The 19,353-nt window shown below is 41.8% G+C and overlaps 1 protein-coding gene across 1 annotated transcript in view; it reads left to right on the top strand.

The window, feature by feature from the left end:
- The window catches only part of LOC123759266 (probable glutamate receptor), a 223,400-nt gene that overhangs the window by 86,220 nt on the left and 117,827 nt on the right, over nucleotides 1-19,353 (top strand). The window contains exons 9-10 of the mRNA XM_069334761.1: nucleotides 10,973-11,267; nucleotides 17,446-17,663. Of these exons, the coding sequence (XP_069190862.1) occupies nucleotides 10,973-11,267; nucleotides 17,446-17,663 (513 nt within the window). The remainder of the gene's footprint in view (nucleotides 1-10,972; nucleotides 11,268-17,445; nucleotides 17,664-19,353) is intronic.

Raw genomic sequence — 19,353 nt, 5'->3', positions numbered from 1 at the left:
GTGCGTGTGTGCGTGTGTGTATGTGTCTGTTTTAGCGTGTGCACACTTGTGTGCGTGTATACGTACGTGGGCGGGCGTGCTTGTATGTGTCAAGATATCCCTTATGTGTTACCTCTGCCTAAATGAGCCACCCTGAGATTTTTAAATATATATGATATCCTGAACAAGAGTTTGATAACAGTTTACCACAATCTGTACACCTGATTAATTGACCAGAGAGGGGGTACATACCAAACTCCTCCCGCTCACACAACCAGATGAGTAAGGACGATGTATGATGACGATGGTTATCCGTCGTTGACTCCCACTAGGTGATTCAATAAGTGCTGGTAGATTGATGAGGTCGGTTCTTCTCTGTCTACACAAAGCTCTGGAGTCAGTCACTGTATCTTGTGTGACAGTTCACTGTACCACTGATCACAGTCACCACTCAACAGCACAATCAGGTAGTTCCACGGCGGGGCGTCCCACCCGGTCAGGTCGCACACTTACATGCACCGGTGATGCCACTAGCTCCACTTTGGTTTCTTCGCCAAATCTTCCCACTATCGCTCGTGATATGACTATGCTATGTTGCACCCTGCTAGCTACACTCTGCAAGAGGCCAAATACTATGATCTAGCCTCTATACTCCTTCAATGTCCCGAGAAATTGACGAATTTCCGCTGTCCTCACTAATCGTGTGTGTCTCCTACCGTCTCCCGGCCTACCTGTGTGTGTGTGTGTGTGTGTGTGTGTGTGTGTGTGTGTGTGTGTGTGTGTGTGTGTGTGTGTGTGTTTGTGTGTGTGTGTGTGTGTGTGTGTGTGTGTGTGTGTGTGTGTGTGTGTGTGTGTGTGTGTGTGTGTGTGTGTGTGTGTGTGTGTGTGTGTGTGTGTGTGTGTGTGTGTGTGTGTGTGTGTGTGAGTGTGTGAGTACTCACCTAATTGTACTCACCTAATTGTGCTTGCGGGGGTTGAGCTTTGGCTCTTTGGTCCCGCCTCTCAACTGTCAATCAACTGGTGTACAGATTCCTGAGCCTACTGGGCTCTATCATATCTATATTTGAAACTGTGTATGGAGTCAGCCTCCACCACATCACTTCCTAGTGCATTCCATTTATTAACTACTCTGACACTGAAAAAATTCTTTCTAACGTCTCTGTGGCTCATCTGGGTACTAAGTTTCCACCTGTGTCCCCTTGTTCGTGTCCCACCCGTGCTGAAGAGTGAATACTGATGAGTGTGTGTGTTTGTGTGTGTGTGTGTGTGTATGTGTGTGTGTGTGTGTGTGTGTGTGTGTGTGTGTGTGTGTGTGTGTGTGTGTGTGTGTGTGTGTGTGTGTGTGTGTGTGTGTGTGTGTGTGTGTGTGTGTGTGTGTGTGTGTGAGTGTGTGTGAGTGTTTGTGTGAGGACCGAGTACAGAGCCCTGTGGGACTCCACTCCAGCTTATGTACCAGCCTCTTATGCGGTACAGTGTCAAAGGCTTTCCGACAATCCAAGAAAATGCAATCCGCCCAGCCCTCTCTTTCTTTCTGTTGTGAAGACCTCTTGGAACCTCTTGTTGAGTTCATCACACACCTCTTTGTCAATCTATGTATACCTGTCCTCGCCTGTTCTAAGTTTCACTACCTGTTCTTTCACTGATGTTTTCCTGCTGATGTGACTGTGGAGTAGCTTTGGTTCGGTCTTGGCTTTGTTTGCTATATCATTTTCATAGCTTTTCTCTGCTTCTCTTCTCACCCTGACATACTCATTCCTGGTTCTCTGGTATCTCTCTCTGCTTTCTGGTGTTCTGTTATTCCGTAAGTTCCTCCACGCTGTTTTGTTCAGTACCTTTGCTTCCATACATGCCCTATTATACCATGGATTCTTCTTTTGCTTCTCGGATTTTTCCTTTTGGGTCGGGATGTATCTGCTTACTGCCTCCTGACACTTTTGGGTGACATAGTCCATCATATCTTGTACAGACTTAGCTCTGAGGTCTGTGTCCCAAGGTATTTCCCTTAAGAAGCTTCTAATCTCATAATTTCCCTTTCGGTATGCCATCCTTTTGTTTCCTAGTTCTTTTTTGGGGGGGGGATAATTCCTAGCTCTACCATGTGCTCAAAGTTCAATACACTGTGATCACTCATTCCCAAGGGTGCTTCCGTCTTGACTTCCCTTATATCCCACTCATTTAGGGTAAATATCAGATCAAACATTGCTGGTTCATCTTCTCCTCTCATTCTTGTTGGATTCTTGATGTGCTGGCTTAGAAAGTTTCTTGTTGCCACGTCCAGCAGCTTAGCTCTCCATGTTTCTGGTCCTCCATGCGGATATCTGTTCTCCCAATCTGTCTTCCCATGGTTGAAGTCTCCCCATGATTAGTAGTCCAGATCCATTCCTGCTAGTAACAGAAGCTGCTCTCTCTATTATGTTAATGGTGGCCATATTGTTTCTATCATATTCCTGTCTGGGTCTTCTGTCATTTGGGGTGGATTATATATGACTACGACTATAATTTTTTGCCCTCCAGTTGTTATGGTACCTGTTATGTAGTCACTGAAACCTTCACATCCCTGAACAACCAACTCCTCAAAATCCCAGCCTTTTCTTACCAGCAGAGCTACACCACCACCACCTCTTCCTTCCCTCTCTTTCCTCATAACATAATAGTCCTGTGGGAACACTGTGTGTGTGTGTGTACTCACCTAATTGTACTCACCTAATTGTGCTTGCGGGGGTTGAGCTCTGGCTCTTTGGTCCCGCCTCTCAACCGTCAATCAACTGGTGTACAGATTCCTGAGCCTATTGGGCTCTATCATATCTACATTTGAAACTGTGTATGGAGTCAGCCTCCACCACATCACTTCCTAATGCATTCCATTTACTAACTACTCTGACACTGAAAAAGTTCTTTCTAACGTCTCTGTGGCTCATTTGGGTACTCAGCTTCCACCTGTGTCCCCTTGTTCGCGTCCCACCAGTGTTGAATAGTTCATCCTTGTTTACCCGGTCGATTCCCCTGAGGATTTTGTAGGTTGTGATCATGTCCCCCCTTACTCTTCTGTCTTCCAGTGTCGTAAGGTGCATTTCCCGCAGCCTTTCCTCATAACTTATGCCTCTTAGTTCTGGGACTAGTCTAGTAGCATACCTTTGGACTTTTTCCAGCTTCGTCTTGTGCTTGACAAGGTACGGGCTCCATGCTGGGGCCGCATACTCCAGGATTGGTCTTACATATGTGGTGTACAAGATTCTGAATGATTCCTTACACAGGTTCCTGAACGCCGTTCTGATGTTAGCCAGCCTCGCATATGCCGCAGACGTTATTCTCTTTATGTGGGCTTCAGGAGACAGGTTTGGTGTGATATCAACTCCTAGATCTTTCTCTCTGTCTGTTTCATTAAGTACTTCATCTCCTATTCTTTATCCTGTGCCTGGCCTCCTGTTTCCACTGCCTAGTTTCATTACTTTGCATTTACTCGGGTTGAACTTCAACAGCCATTTGTTGGACCATTCACTCAGTCTATCCAGGTCATCTTGTAGCCTCCTACTGGTTGATACCTGGTTGATGGGGTTCTGGGAGTTCTTCTACTCCCCAAGCCCGGCCCGAGGCCAGGCTCGACTTGTGAGAGTTTGGTCCACCAGGCTGTTGCTTGGAGCGGCCCGCAGGCCCACATACCCACCACAGCCCGGTTGGTCCGGCACTCCTTGGAGGAATAAATCTAGTTTCCTCTTGAAAATGTCCACGGTTGTTCCGGCAATATTTCTTATGATTGCTGGGAGGACGTTGAACAACCGCGGACCTCTGATGTTTATACAGTGTTCTCTGATTGTGCCTATGGCACCTCTGCTCTTCATTGGTTCAATTCTACATTTTCTTCCATGTCGTTCACTCCAGTACATTGTTATTTTACTGTGTAGATTTGGTACTTGGCCCTCCAGTATCTTCCAGGTGTATATTATTTGATATCTCTCTCGTCTTCTTTCTAGTGAGTACATTTGGAGGGCTTTGAGACGATCCCAATAATTTAGGTGCTTTATTGCGTCTATGCGTGCCGTATATGTTCTCTGTATTCCCTCTATTTCAGCAATCTCTCCTGCTTTGAAGGGGGAAGTGAGTACTGAGCAGTACTCAAGACGGGACAACACAAGTGCCTTGAAGAGTACAACCATTGTGATGGGATCCCTGGATTTGAAAGTTCTCGTAATCCATCCTATCATTTTTCTGGCTGTCGCAATATTTGCTTGGTTATGCTCCTTAAACGTTAGGTCGTCCGACATTATTATTCCCAAATCCTTTACATGCTGTTTTCCTACTATGGGTACATTTGATTGTGTTTTGTACTCTGTATTATGTTTAAGGTCCTCATTTTTACCGTACCTGAGTACCTGGAATTTATCACTGTTAAACATCATGTTATTTTCTGATGCCCAGTCGAAAACTTTATTAATATCAGCTTGAAGTTTTTCAATGTCCTCAGCCGAGGTAATTTTCATACTGATTTTTGTGTCATCTGCAAAGGATGATACGAAGCTGTGACTTGTATTTTTGTCTATATCTGATATGAGAATAAGGAAAAGCAGTGGTGCAAGGACTGTACCCTGAGGTACAGAGCTTTTCACTGCACTTGGACTAGATTTTATATGGTTGACAGTTACTCGCTGAGTCCTGTTTGACAGAAAACTGAGTATCCAGCGTCCTACTTTACCGGTTATTCCCATTGACTTCATTTTGTGTGCTATCACGCCATGGTCACATTTATCGAAGGCCTTTGCGAAGTCCGTGTATATCACATCAGCATTCTGTTTCTCTTCTAATGCCTCAGTGACTTTGTCGTAGTGCTCAAGTAGCTGTGAGAGGCACGATCTTCCCGCTCGAAATCCATGTTGGCCTGGGTTGTGAAGGTCATTGGTCTCCATGAAATTGGTGACCTGACTCCTAATCACTCTCTCAAATACTTTTATGATGTGCGATGTTAGTGCAACTGGTCTATAATTTTTTGCCAATGCTTTGCTCCCTCCCTTGTGTAGAGGGGCTATGTCTGCTACTTTAAGTGCATCTGGTATCTCCCCCGTGTCCAAGCTCTTCCTCCACACTATACTGAGTGCCTGTGCTACCGGCACTTTGCATTTCTTTATAAATATTGAATTCCATGAGTCTGGACCTGGGGCCGAGTGCATGGGCATGTTTTCAATTTCTTTTTCAAAATTTAGTGCGCTCGTGTTTATATCAGTTATATTTACCGGGGTTTGAATATCCCGCATAAAGAAAATGTCTGGATCTTCCACCTTCATGTTGTTTATTGGAGTGCTAAACATGTCCTCATACTGCTTTTTTAGGATTTCACTAATTTCTTTGTCATCCTCCGTGTATGAACCTTCACTTGTACGAATAGGTCCAATACTGGCAGTGGTTTTTGCTTTTGATTTCGCATATGAGAAGAAATATTTTGGATTTTTCTTTATTTCCTGAATTGCTTTCTGTTCTAACTGCCTTTCTTCAGTTTCATATGAGTGTTTCAATTTCCGCTCGATTTCTTCAATCTCCCTATTTAAATTATTCCTTCTTTGACGGGAAATTCGTGTCTGCATAAGCAGTTCCGTTATTTTTTTCCTGCGTTTATAGTGTCGTCTGCGTTCTCTTTCTACGTTAGATCTCTTTCTGGCTTTCCTCAAAGGAACATGTTTCAGACAGACTTGATACGCTTCTGAAGTAAGTTTTTCTATTCCTTCTGTAGGACTTGTATTATTTAGAACAGTTCCCCATGGAATGTTTGTAAGTTCCCTGTTTATTATCTCCCAGTCTATCCTTTTATTATTAAAATTGAATTTACTGAATAGCCCCTCTCGCTTTATCAACGTTTTAGGTCTATTCTGAGTATTGATGGTCGTTTGCACTTCAATGAGTTTGTGATCTGAGTATGTGGTATCTGATATCGTATTGTCTCTGATAGTGTCTTCATTGTTCGTAAAGACCAGATCTAGAATATTTTCATTTCTCGTTGGCTCCGATATCTGCTGATTGAGTGAAAATTTGTCACAGAATCTAAGTAGTTCTCTAATCTGTGGTTGGTTAGGTCCTGATAGATTTCCTGGTATAATATTATTGTTTGCTATTTTCCACCTGAGACTAGGCAAGTTGAAGTCACCTAGGAAAATAATATCAGGTATCGGGTTCTCCAAATTATCAAGGCTATTCTCTATTTTGCTTATCTGTTCTGTGAATTCCTCAGCCGTTGCATCTGGCGGTTTGTATATTAGTATAATCACTAAATTTATTTTCTCTATTTTTAATCCCAGTAACTCTACCACCTCATTTGTAACGTTTAGGAGCTCCGAGCATACAAGGTCTTCCCTAATATACAGACCCACTCCTCCATGTGACCTAATTTTCCTATCACACCTGTATAGGTTATATCCTGGAATCCAGATCTCACTGTCCAACAATTCCCCTGCATGGGTTTCTGTGAAAGCTCCAAATACTGCATTTGACTCCGTGAGGAGGCCATTTATGAACTGTACTTTGTTGTTTGTTCTTGTTTTCAGTCCTTGTATGTTGGCAAAGATGAATGAGGTTACTCTATTAGTGATAGTTTGAATGGGAGACTTTTTCGGCACGTCCATTAATCGTGGACATAATGAGTTTGTTCTGACCAGTACTGATTGTTGTAGGGCAGTTTTCTGTCGTAGTTGTAGTTCCCTTTCGGTGGGTAATTGTATCTGTAATTCTGGAATGCCAGTGGATCTGTCATCCAGTCCCATACACTCTCCATGCTGCTCCTTTTGAATTCTCTGCCGGTCTGGTATAAAAAATTTATAGAGTTTCCTCCAAATTCATTATCCTGCTTGCCACTCTTTATGTAGCGTTCCGTGCCTTTCACGTGAAAGTGTGGGCAGCTAAGGTCATAGCATTTTCTGTCCTCCAGTGAGGTTTGGCACATGTCAGGATGGAAAAACCTACATATTGATCCAAATCGACACTCACCTTTCCTAAGCATATTTAAACATTTTTTGGGATGTTGGTAACTGCATTCTAATCCTTTCTTATTACCAGCATATCTATGTCTGCATATGCCCTTTGCATAAAATTTGCATAAGTCTGTCCTTCTGTTCTGAATTGCTCTATCGAGAACCGTCGTGGTGTCTGTACCTATCGAGCTGTCAGGTACACTTTCTAGTTTAATGTCATCTACATCCAGGCCTACTGAGTCAGAGTTTGCAACTTCCTGAGTTTCAGCCTCAGTTTCATCCCTGACTATAGCCTCCGCCCCTTGTATATTAGAATTGTTGTTCCTTTCCCACTCCTTCTGGATGGCTGGTAGGCTTCCAATGAATGATGTTTTCCGTTCATGCGTCATGTTATCTAGAAGGTTTTTTAGGATATTCCAAGCTGGCAGGTAATTTTTACACACCCAGAGCAAGTGGCCATCTCTCAGTGCCGTAGTGTTACTCACTCCTGTACAAGCCGAATGGAATCTAGTCTTACAGATATAACATTCAATTCCCGTTACCTTCGTCTTTAAGAAGTTGTTACAGTGGCCACAAATTTGTTTATTTACTCCCATATTGCCTTGCTTTGTTGTATATATCTATATATTTATAATATTATATGTATATTGTATATTTGTAACAATATATATGTATATATATTTATATGTTTAATATTATAATATTATATGTATATCGTATATTTGTAATATTATGTATGTTATTTTGTTCAAACTTTATGGCAGGTACTTAGCGTAGGTAGCGAGGCTGGTCCCCCGGTCAGTACAGGTGACCTCTTGTGGCCCAGGTTGATGTCACCAGTTTCCAGTTACCCGATTTATAACCACTGATGCCGCCTCTTGCCACTATTCTATATTTCTAGTGTTCTATATTTATAATATTCACTTCCAACTTATATGTTGTTGTGATACCCGTTCCACATCACTGTTCCACGAATCACCGTTCACTATTTTTTTTGTTTCGTTTTTTTTTTATCCTAATACACGCATGTACACAAAGCCTCGTTCACTGGCTCACACGTGGTCTCCCGTTTATTCTCTATTTAACACAAAGTTCTATTGTTAATGACTATTTTCAATTTTCCAGCGGTCACTATGCACTTTGTTATGTCTGTAATCAGTAATCCACGGCAGTAGTCCTACGAATCCCTGTTAATGTCACGATTTTAACGGAGCGCGCACGGTACGTCTACCCCCTCCCTCGACCTCGACTCGGCATCATCTATGTCGGCAAACATTGAGAGGAACGAATCTATACCCTCTGGGAGATCATTTAGATATACCAGAAACAGTATAGGTCCAAGGACTGACCCCTGCGGGACTCCACTTGTGACGTCTCGCCAATCTGAGACCTCACCCCTCACACAGACTAGTTGTCTCCTTTTGCTTAGGTACTCCTCTATCCACCAGAGTACCTTCCCTCTCACTCCAGCCTGCATCTCCAACTTTCGCACTAGCCTCTTGTGTGGCACTGTATCAAAGGCTTTCTGACAATCCAAAAATATGCAGTCTGCCCACCCTTCTCTTTCTTGCCTTATTTTTGTTGCCTGGTCGTAGAATTCAAGTAACCCTGTGAGGCAGGACCTGCCATCCCTGAACCCATGTTGATGCTGTGTTACAAAGTTCCTTCGCTCCAGATGCTCCACTAGTTTTTTTCGCACAATCTTCTCCATCAGCTTGCTTGGTATGCAGGTTAGGGACACTGGCCTGTAGTTCAGTGCCTCCTGTCTATCCCCTTTCTTGTATATCGGGACTACGTTAGCTGCTTTCCAAATATCTGGCAGTTCCCCTGTTGCCGGTGATTTGTTATACACTATGGAGAGTGGTAGGCACAGTTCTCTTGCTCCTTCCTTTAGAACCCAGTGTGTGTGTGTGCATGTGTGTGTGTGTGTGTGTGTACTCACCTATTTGTGCCTGCAGAATCGAGGCTTTAGCCCTTGGACCCCGCTTTTCTAGCCTTTGGTTGTATAGTACTATGAATCCTGACCTATTTCTATATCATACCTGCTTTTAAAGTTATGAATTCAGTTTGCCTCTACAACTGCTCCTTAAGGTTATTCCATTTGCTCACTACCCTTATGCTAAAGGAAAATTTATAACGCCACTATGAAACATCTCAAACTTTCTCTCAAGAGACTCAAGCTTTCTTTTGTGCACGCTTGTTCTTTTTGTGCACGCTTGTTCTTTTTGTGCACGCTTGTTCTTTTTGTGCACGCTTGTTCTTTTTGTGCACGCTTGTTCTTTTTGTGCACGCTTGTTCTGATCATACTCAATGTAATCATTTCCTCTGTTTCCACCTATACAATCCCTCTGAGTATTTCATACATCTGTATCATGTCTTCCCTGTTCCTCTTCCTTTCTTACGTGGTCAGGTTTAGTTCCTTCAGTCTGTCTTCATATCTCATCTCATTGCTCCCAGTTCTGGGAGGAGTCTCGATACAAACTTTTTCAACTTTTCGAGCTTTTTTATATGCGCTTTTAGATAGGGGCTCCATTGTAGGGCGGTATACTCTATGGTTGGTCTCATATCGGCGGGATATAGTGATCTAAAAGCCTCCTTTTTCAAGTTTCTAAAGGATGTTCTGACTTTTGCCAGAGTAGAATATGCGGCTGACGTTATTCTTTTTATATGAGCCTCTGGAGTTAGGTTTGGTGTTATGTCTAGTCCCATGTCTTTTTATCAAGTTGTTTTAGGGAGGTAATTTCCCCGGACAAAATAGTCACTTGCTCCAGGTGGAATTTCATGCTCTAAGTTCTCAATGTCATCCTAATTCTGGGTGTATATCAAGTCCAGCAGGCTTGGTGTATCTCCTCCCCTTTCTATTGTGTTCTTCTTCACAAGTTGTGTTAAGATGTTTCTTTCTACAACTTCCACTAATTTCGCTCCCCACGTTTCTTCCCCACCATGAGGATTTCTGGATTCCCAGTGAATCTTTCCATGATATAGGTCCTGCAAATGACTTGAAGTTTATCTCTCTCTCTCTGGAAGTCCAGAATGAGATTCTAAACACTCCTGGTACTATATGTGTGTATGGATATGTGTGTGTGTGTGTGTGTAATTACCTAAGTGTAGTTACAGGATGAGAGCTACGCTCGTGGTGTCCCGTCTTGTCCCGTAACTTGTTCCAACATGTTAGGTGAGAAGGTGGTGGAGGCCAAGACCGTGAGTAGTTTCAAAGTGTTATATAACAAAGAGTGCTGGGAAGACAGGACACCACGAGCGTAGCTCATATCCTGTAACTACACTTAGGTAATTACACACACATATAGTACCAGGAGCGTTTAGAATCTCATTCTGGACTTCCAGAAAGAGAGATGAACATCAAGTGTGTGTGTGTGTGTGTGTATACTCACCTAATTGTACTCACCTAATTGTGCTTGTGGGGGTTGAGCTTTGGCTCTTTGGTCCCGCCTCTCAACTGTCAATCAACTGGTGTACAGATTCCTGAGCCTACTGGGCTCTATCATATCTACATTTGAAACTGTGTATGGAGTCAGCCTCCACCACATCACTTCCTAGTGCATTCCATTTATTAACTACTCTGACACTGAAAAAATCCTTTCTAACGTCTCTGTGGCTCATCTGGGTACTAAGTTTCCACCTGTATCCCCTTGTTCGTGTCCCACCCGTGCTGAAGAGTTTGTCTTTGTCCACCCTGTCAATTCCCCTGAGAATTTTGTAGGTGGTTATCATGTCTCCACCTTACTCGTCTGTTTTCCAGGGATGTGAGGTACCTTTCCTCGTAGCTAAATCCTCTCACTGTGTGTGAGTGTGTGTGTGTGTGTGTGTGTGTGTGTGTGTGTGTGTGTGTGTGTGTGTGTGTGTGTGTGTGTGTGTGTGTGTGTGTGTGTGTGTGTGTGTGTGTGTGTGTGTGTGTTTGTGTGTGTGTGTGTGTGTGTGTGTGTATGTGTGTGTGTGCGCGCGTGTGTGTGTGTGTGTGTTTGTGTCTATGTGAGTTCATATATATACATAACTATTAACACGTGGCTAACACACCACCACAGGAGGTGGACATTGGACTCGCACCTATCGGTATCAGCACATCGCGAGCCAAAGCTGTGGATTTCACGTGGCCTCTGAAAATAGAGCCGGCTAGGATAGTGGGTGGTCGCGGGCGGCCTGAGGAGGACCCGTGGGGCTTCCTGTTCCCGCTGCGGCCGCTGGTGTGGGCGGCCATCTTGATGTCGCTTCTCCTGCTGTCTCTCGCCGTCCTCCTCGTCCCTTCATGCATACCAGTGAAGGCTTCTGCTGGATGGATAGAGTATGCATTTACCTTTACAAGAATATTTTTGCAACAAGGTAAGAAGTATTTAACTCAAGGAGGATTACATTTTTAAATTAAACGATGATTATTTTTTTATTAACTTATAACGTCTAATATAATTTTTAATAACTAATTTAGAGAATAAATAAAAATAATTTTAATAATGCAACTCCAGTCAAAGAGCCACATTTTTTCGTAGAACAATGGGAGTTTTATTGACTAAATTTGCGATTCGTCATGAAGGCCATTTTCATTCAAATAGGTTTTGAGATTTTTTAGCGCCTTTCAAATTCTACTTGAATGTCTGGAATTTCTTGCTCAATGTCCCTTGAAGCTTCCATCGCATCCCATCAGCATTATATGGAAAATGAGAGAACCATACTGATATGGCTCAGAGTGTGAACTTCCGACTATAAACTCTCCTAAATAGCTGCTTCTGAGTGCAGCATTAAATTATCACTCAAGTGAAAAAGGCAAATTAATGCATACCATTTTGGTCTAAATAGAGGAATTAATGCTCTCTTAGCGAGTTGTTTGTCTCCGATTCTAATTTAAATTTGTTATAATTTTTTGTGCTCCATTATATTTTTCCCAAAATATTCTTGTACTGCTTCCACAACTTCTTTTTTATTATTATCAATTTTTTCAGTAATCTCACTAAAGAGAAATGCTCTGTTAGGAATCAATCAAAATCCCACAAAAATCCATCAAATTCCATAAAATCCAAAATGCTTATTTTGAGGGATTACGGAGTTTGAGAAGTATATAATGGAGAGACCTAGGTATGAGTGTATTGGTGTATAACCTAAATATACGTGGATGACTGTTCTTGACGCGTGACGTGATCCTAGTGTCAGATCCTACACCAGATCCTACGAGGCCCCCTAGTGGGGGCCTCGTAGCCTGGTGGATAGCGCGCAGGACTCGTAATTCTGTGGCACGGGTTCGATTCCCGCACGAGGCAGAAACAAATGGGCAAAGTTTCTTTCACCCTGAATGCCCCTGTTACCTAGCAGTAAATAGGTACCAGGGAGTTAGTCAGCTGTCACGGGCTGCTTCCTGGGGGTGGAGGCCTGGTCGAGGACCGGGCCGCGGGGACACTAAAAGCCCCGAAATCATCTCAAGATAACCTCAAGATAGTGGTGGCTGACAAGCGAATACGAAGATGGTTCAAATTATAACTTGTTTAAAAAATTGTTAGATTACGAAAAGACAGAGCCATTCATAACTGATTATGGTAAGAAAATGGGTAGAATTGTAAATAGGTATTTGTATCCGTATTTGCTTGAGAAGAAATTTAGAAAAAAGGTGACGAAGGCAAGTTGAATTGTTTAGTAATTCAACCCGTCCTAATAACACGTCGCATTTTGGCGTATAGTTTACCTAAGACCAAACTGTTGTGCAAGAAAATGATAGTGGCTCGCGAAATTGACATAATTTTTCGTTTTCTGTTCGAAGATCCTCTAGTAGGTTAGATTAAGGTACTTCAGTACCACAGATTCCTTGCATTGGGAACGCTCGCAAGAACGAAGTGAGTCATTATCAGGGCGGAGGTTATTTAACCCATAGAACAATTCAGGACAAACAAAACCTCAGAACCTTAAGAAATCTTTGCCAGTTACCTAAAGGAGTGAAAGGAAGGTCCAAGTAAGGGCTTGACTCTTATATTTAATAAATCATTACAGTCAAGCAGAATACCTGAAGCATGGAAATTTGCAAATCTCTTGACAATTTGAATCGATAATAACAAAGCTCATTCGCTTACAACTTGAAAAACATTGATAAAATATATGATTCACAACGTCTTACAACTAGATGCTCGTGTTTGACAAATTTGATTTCACTCTATTCCGGCATATTTGAGGGAAATAATAGTGGGAATAATTGTGACGTTGGAAACCATGACTTTAGAAAGAGAGACAGAGACAGTGAGACCGACATAGAGACAGAAAGTGAGACCCCAGACATTGTTGCGGTGCCCCATCCTACATCTTCCCTAATCCAGCAGTAAGAGTCATATCTCTACGTCCCGCATGTTCTCTGAGGTGCAAGGAATCTTTAATTTACGTGAGGGATAGCGAGAGTGATCATGTGGAGGTAAATTTATCATTTTGGTTTTGGCCTGACACGGGGGGACTTACGCCCTTTAGCTTTCCAATATGGCGAGAGATAGACAAGACTCCTGCCAAGATACGAGGGCGCCAGCAGTCTGGCGATTGGCCAGGACGGGTCACGTGACGGAATTGACCAATGGAGCAGCGGCACTAGAGCTCAGAGTTTCACGGGCCGCCGTTGAGCACAAACGTGCGTCACGTGAGCTCTCCAGAGTAGATTTAAGCAGTCTTAATCATACTACAAATATTGGAGAAGACTAGTGGACTGACGGGGAGCAACAGGAAGCAACAGGAAGCAGAGTTTAAGTGGTGTGAGTGTGCAAAGTGCAATTTACTCATAGTTTTCGTCGGAGAAGAAGAGGTGATGTGGTACAGGCCGGTGTAGAACTATGCAGGCGATCCCCGACACGATGTGAGCTGCTGTGACAGGGTCAGGTCCACTGGAGGACAGAAGGGGGACACCGCGACCGAAACTATGAGAAATGGTCTCGGTGAAGGTGTGAGTGAAGGAAGTCAATGAGCGTAGGATCTACTGTCAGTGCAAGTAGGAGAAACCGCCATTTTGGAAAGAGGAGCACGGCGAAGATGCGAAGATGCGTACTACAAAACACCTGAGGACCCGTGGTTCCAGACCTAATCACCGAGGAACAACCAGGAAGCAGAGGACCACAGCTACCATTGCGAGGATATAGCGACTTGTAGCGGAGACAGTATATTGGTAAACAAATTTTTCCTCCCAGTGTCCTTTTGAACTAGGTGAAATAGGATATAATTTTTGTCAATTTGATTATTAATCCTATTGAAGTTGGTTAGGTTATATGCCAGACAATGTGCCATTATTATTATATGTATGGAGGCAGCGAATTACATGGTGACGAGAGGCGGTGACCAGACCAGAGTGAGGTGCGGGATCTTCAAACCGTCCAGCATACTGAGTTGCCAGATACGACGAGAGGAGTGCTGCCACTACTTCCCAGTTCTACAAATTATTTATTCTTTGTGCAAAGTGTAGACTTTTCTAGTAAACTAGTTATCTTTTACTTATGAGTTTGCTTGTATCTTCTATCTCTTGAACGATCATGACAAAATTCAGAACTTGCACAACACTACTGCGGTAATTCTATCCTTGGCTGGCAATACTTTATAAGACCACTGAGAAGCGTTGCTGGGACGCGAATTCTGATACCCAGCTGGCGACCTATGCAGGTGAACATCACAGTGGAGTGATGGTTTACTTGTATGTTGTGTTACAGTGGCCAAACTCAGATGAGGTGCTACAGGCTGCAGAATCGACGGCGTACTCACCTAGTTGTGTTTGCGGGGGTTAGAGCTCTGGCTCTTTGGTCCCGGCTCTCAACTGTCAATCAACTAGTGTACAGATTCCTGAACCTATTGGGCTCTATCATATCTATATTTGAAACTGTGTATGGAGTCTGCCTCCACCACAACACTACATAATGCATTTCATTTGTTAACTACCCTGACACTGAAAAAATTATTTCTAACGTCTCTGTGGCTCATCTGGGTATTAAGTTTCCACCTGTGTCCCCTTGTTCATGTTCCACCCGTGCTAAAGAGTTTGTCTTTGTCCACCCTGTCAATTCCCCTGAGAATTTTGTAGGTGGTTATCATGTCTCCCCTTATTCTTCTGTTTTCCAGGGTAGTGAGGTTCAGTTCCCTTAGCCTTTCCTCGTAACTCATTCCATTCAGTTCCGGGACCACTCTGGTGGCATACCTCTGAATCTTCTCTAACTTCGTCTTGTGTTTAACTAGGTATGGACTCCAGGCTGGAGCTGCATACTCCAGGATTGGTCTTTCGGAGATTAGCGATTTTGATCAAACGAACATTTCAATTTTTATTTATATAGATTATCATTTTTGTTATTAATATTAGTATTATTGTTTTAAAGTTCAGGATTTTGAAGGTCTCATAATTTACAACCATACAAAATGTAACATCAACTTATGAAAGCCATTACTTTTGACAAGGTCTTGTAGCAAGTAAACGTTAGACTCGCTCCATTATCTCATTATCTTAATGGCATAACTAATTAGCACTAACTACACAAGCAACAATCCTATCCCTATTTACAGGTAACAGTTCTTCCATCCACCTCTCCTAGTGGAGTAAGCTGAGGTGTAGTCACCGAATATAACCAAGTGAATTGCGAATAGTTGACCAGTTACAGCCCCTTTCCTGTGCCAGGTAAGTCTACTACGGGCTCACCATAGCCCGTGCTATTTGGAACTTTTTGTTCCAAGTAGCGTATCTTAAACAACAACAACAACAACAGAATAGTTGACAGTACAATTTCCAGTCAAGAATGTAGCACTCGGCGTAGGCAGTTCTAATCGTACGTTACATTAGTAACCCCAGAGAATTTCGACGATACCCAGCCACGACGGACTACAAAATGGACTCTCACTGGACCGCTACTTCTGCTGCTGCGGGCTGTGGACCGCGGCCAACACCCTCGCCACAGCTAGGATTTTCACGGCGATCATCTCTGCATTTTCATCAACTACAGCTTGCTGCACAGCGAGCATTACTTACTTATCTGACAGTTTCATCAGCAACTACATCATGTGAGATCTAAAGCCTGTCCTACCGACTCTCCGTCGCACTTCTTGTTCTACAGGGATTCCCACGGCAGATGCTCTTTCGTCAGATTCATCTACACGTTCACTGCATTCTGATTGTCGACTCAAGCCCCATGTGCCGTACAGGACTTACAGCATGCGTTTCCAACTCTTCGTCGCCTCCAGGAAAATTCAGCTCTAGCAGTGATTTCCTCGTTGTCCTAACTACGTGCCTACATTACCTCCTATTGTCCTGGTGCCCGAGTCCATCCGCCCCGAATCTAAATGCTCCACCAGTGACCCAAGGACGCAATTATCAAGCACATTCTTCTTTCCTGCTACACCGAGCGTGTCCACACATTGCCTGCATCTTTTGGGACCGGTGTTCCACAGCGACCCAGGGAACAGTAGCCTCATATTTTTTGTTGTATTGTTTTTCTCTCATTTCCTAGCAGAGGGAATCCTGTAGTGAGTAAACCTTAGACTCGCTCCATTATCTAATTATCTTAATGGCATAACTAATTAGCACTAAATACACAAGCTAGAATCCTATCCATATTTACAGGTAACAGTTCTTCCATCCACCTCTCCTAGTGGCGGAAGTTGAGGTGTAGTCACCGAATATAAGCAAGTGAATTGCGAATAGTCGACAGTACAATTTCCAGTCAAGAATGTAGCACTCGGTGTAGGCAGTTCTAATCGTACGTTACAGTCTCTTGATTCACTCAGGTCTCTGACGGCATCAAAAAACATTTATAATTGGACTCGTTGAGGATATTATATAAGACATGTGCTTATTGAAATGTTTTTCTGGAATCTCTCTCTCTGCCAATTAGTCTAAGTTCAAGACTACAACTACAGGATGAAACGACTACAATGATTTAAATGCAACTAAGCAAATTTATTAGTATTGCACTTGATGTTGGGTTCTGAACTATATTTATCACGAATATAAATAAATATTTCCATAGCATCTTTGGCTGGTGCTAGTAAAACTAGAACATCAGCTAGACACAAAACATTAGCCTGAGATATATAAACTTTGCATTAGCTGCGGTACAGTTCATCGGCAGTTGCTTTATGAAGTACATGCTCAGGCCAGACTGTCTTCTTACTACTTTTCTGAGATTTGGAAGTTATTCATTGAATTAAATATCATTGGCCTCATGATATTGCATGGATGTGTTGTACACTGTTTAGGCTAACAGGTTGCGGCCTCAGAAGGAAATTTGGTTTAGTATAAGTATGATTGCTCTTAACACATTAAGACCCTATATTTTAAACGCTTCTAACTTAAAGAATTGGCTGGTTAACAATATGACTCATTTATGTGGATAATTAAATATGAATTGGACGAGGGATATCCCAGCTTAATTTGAAACTCACCACCAGGATAATCTGTTGTTTATTACCTGACACATTTTAATTATAATGTGTATAATTATATAAATAATGAACATTATTTATTTGACGTTTAGATGGAAGCTTAAATCGATCTCTCATAACATGTTACCAATAGGCGTGTTGAATAAAAGGAGCTGGTGGTGGGAGCGAGTAGTGTTGGCAGTGTGGGGGCTGGTAACGGTGGTGTTGACGCAGAGCTACGCCGGCAACCTCATGGCTCTCCTGGCTGTCAGACACATCCCTCAACCCATCCAGTCCCTCCAGGACATTGTCGATCACCCCTCCATAACTCTACTTCTAGTGGATAACACCTCAAAAACACTTCAGATTACGGTAAATAATGTATGGTGGTTTAATGTAAGGATATTTATAAGTTCTTAAAATATTAGGATATTTACTAGCTTTAAATAAAATGAGTAATTATTTAGTAAATTAGTAGTTAATTTTATAGTACTTATGGAAAGTAATATTAAAGTGTCAAATAAGTTATCATGCATTTGGAGAAAGCAGACGATTAGTTCAATATCTGAATTTCTGAATACCCAATGTTTCGATGTATTTTTTATCGTTATCAGAATACTGATAAATAAATACTAAATTACAATAAGATATTTAAACAATTTAGGGAAAATGGCATTAAACAACAAAATATTATAATGAAAGAAGTATAAATACCTTAAAACCATACACTCAAAAGGTAACAAGTCTGCAAATGGTCGTGATTCTGACGAAAATGAATAAAATACAAATTACGATAAATAAAAAAATGCTCTAAGAAATTAGATCTTAGAGCATTTCTAGAAATTCAAAAATATTCAATATAATTCTAAGAGGACACACATAGGAAACTAAATTTAAAGTATTGGATGAAGACCATTCATAAGGAGAAATGAAGGAACTAACTTAACGTGAATACCTAGAAACGATTAAAGTTATGAAATTTAAATTTATTTATAATATATTATACACCTAAAAAGGGTACCACCTCTGGTGCAAGTGTAGGGACCCATAGCCTTGGAGAAGAAAATAATGAGTACTCAGAGAAGACCTTGTGGATCCTCACTGAACACTGATATTTTCTTCTACCACTCCTATTCTTTTAGTGTGTGTGTATATATATCTAACTATTTTAAAATTTCACTACACAAAAAGGGTTACAACATTGGTTACATGCAAGGTATAAGACAACTTGTCACAAGTAGTATAGCTAATCTATGTAAATAAAAATGGAAATGTTAGTTTGTTCAAAATCGCTAATCTCCGAAAGTTCTTCACTGATTTCTTTGAAATTTTCACACAATGTTCCATTCGCATCAGAGCGGGTTTTCATATACATATTATATTTATGTCACGTCTGTGACGGAAAAAAACATGCCTTTTTTAAAAAAACTGTGTTTTTCAAATGTTTTTCATGTGAGGGAAAACTTTGAAACCTCTTTACCGATTGCATTGAAATTTTGGCACAACGTTGCACTGGAATAGGCGAGTGTTTTTATACACCTACTATATACATGCCTCACATGTGACAGGAAAAAAACATTTTTTTTTTAAACAGCGCTATCTGCAGGACGCAGGAGCAACACATGCTTTAATCTCCGAAAGTTCTTCACCGATTGCTTTGAAATTTTGACCCAACGTTCCATTCGAGTACGTGCATGTTTTTATATACCTACAATGTAGATGCCACACCTGTGACAGGTAAATCCATGTTTTTTTTTCTAAACAGCGCCATCTGTTGCACGTAAGACCAACACAAGCTATACAAAACATATTACGATTCTATGTAATTGTTTCCGATTGCATTGATAAATTGAATTTTCATAGATTTTTATTTATTTTCATTAAGATTTAATAATTTTGTGTAACATTGCATTGGAATGTCACACAATTCTGTGTTGATTCTTTGTTGTATTCCATACCGTTCATTTCATATGTATAGTTTATTTGTTTCTTTTTTTCATTGTTTTTATTTCGTTTTTTAACTGTTCTTCTTGTTTTTCAGTGCAATTGGTGGTGAAATTGA

This window comes from Procambarus clarkii, chromosome 32 (genome assembly GCF_040958095.1).
Source record: "Procambarus clarkii isolate CNS0578487 chromosome 32, FALCON_Pclarkii_2.0, whole genome shotgun sequence".
Lineage (NCBI taxonomy): Eukaryota > Metazoa > Arthropoda > Malacostraca > Decapoda > Cambaridae > Procambarus > Procambarus clarkii.
This window is presented reverse-complemented; position numbering and strand designations above follow the sequence as displayed.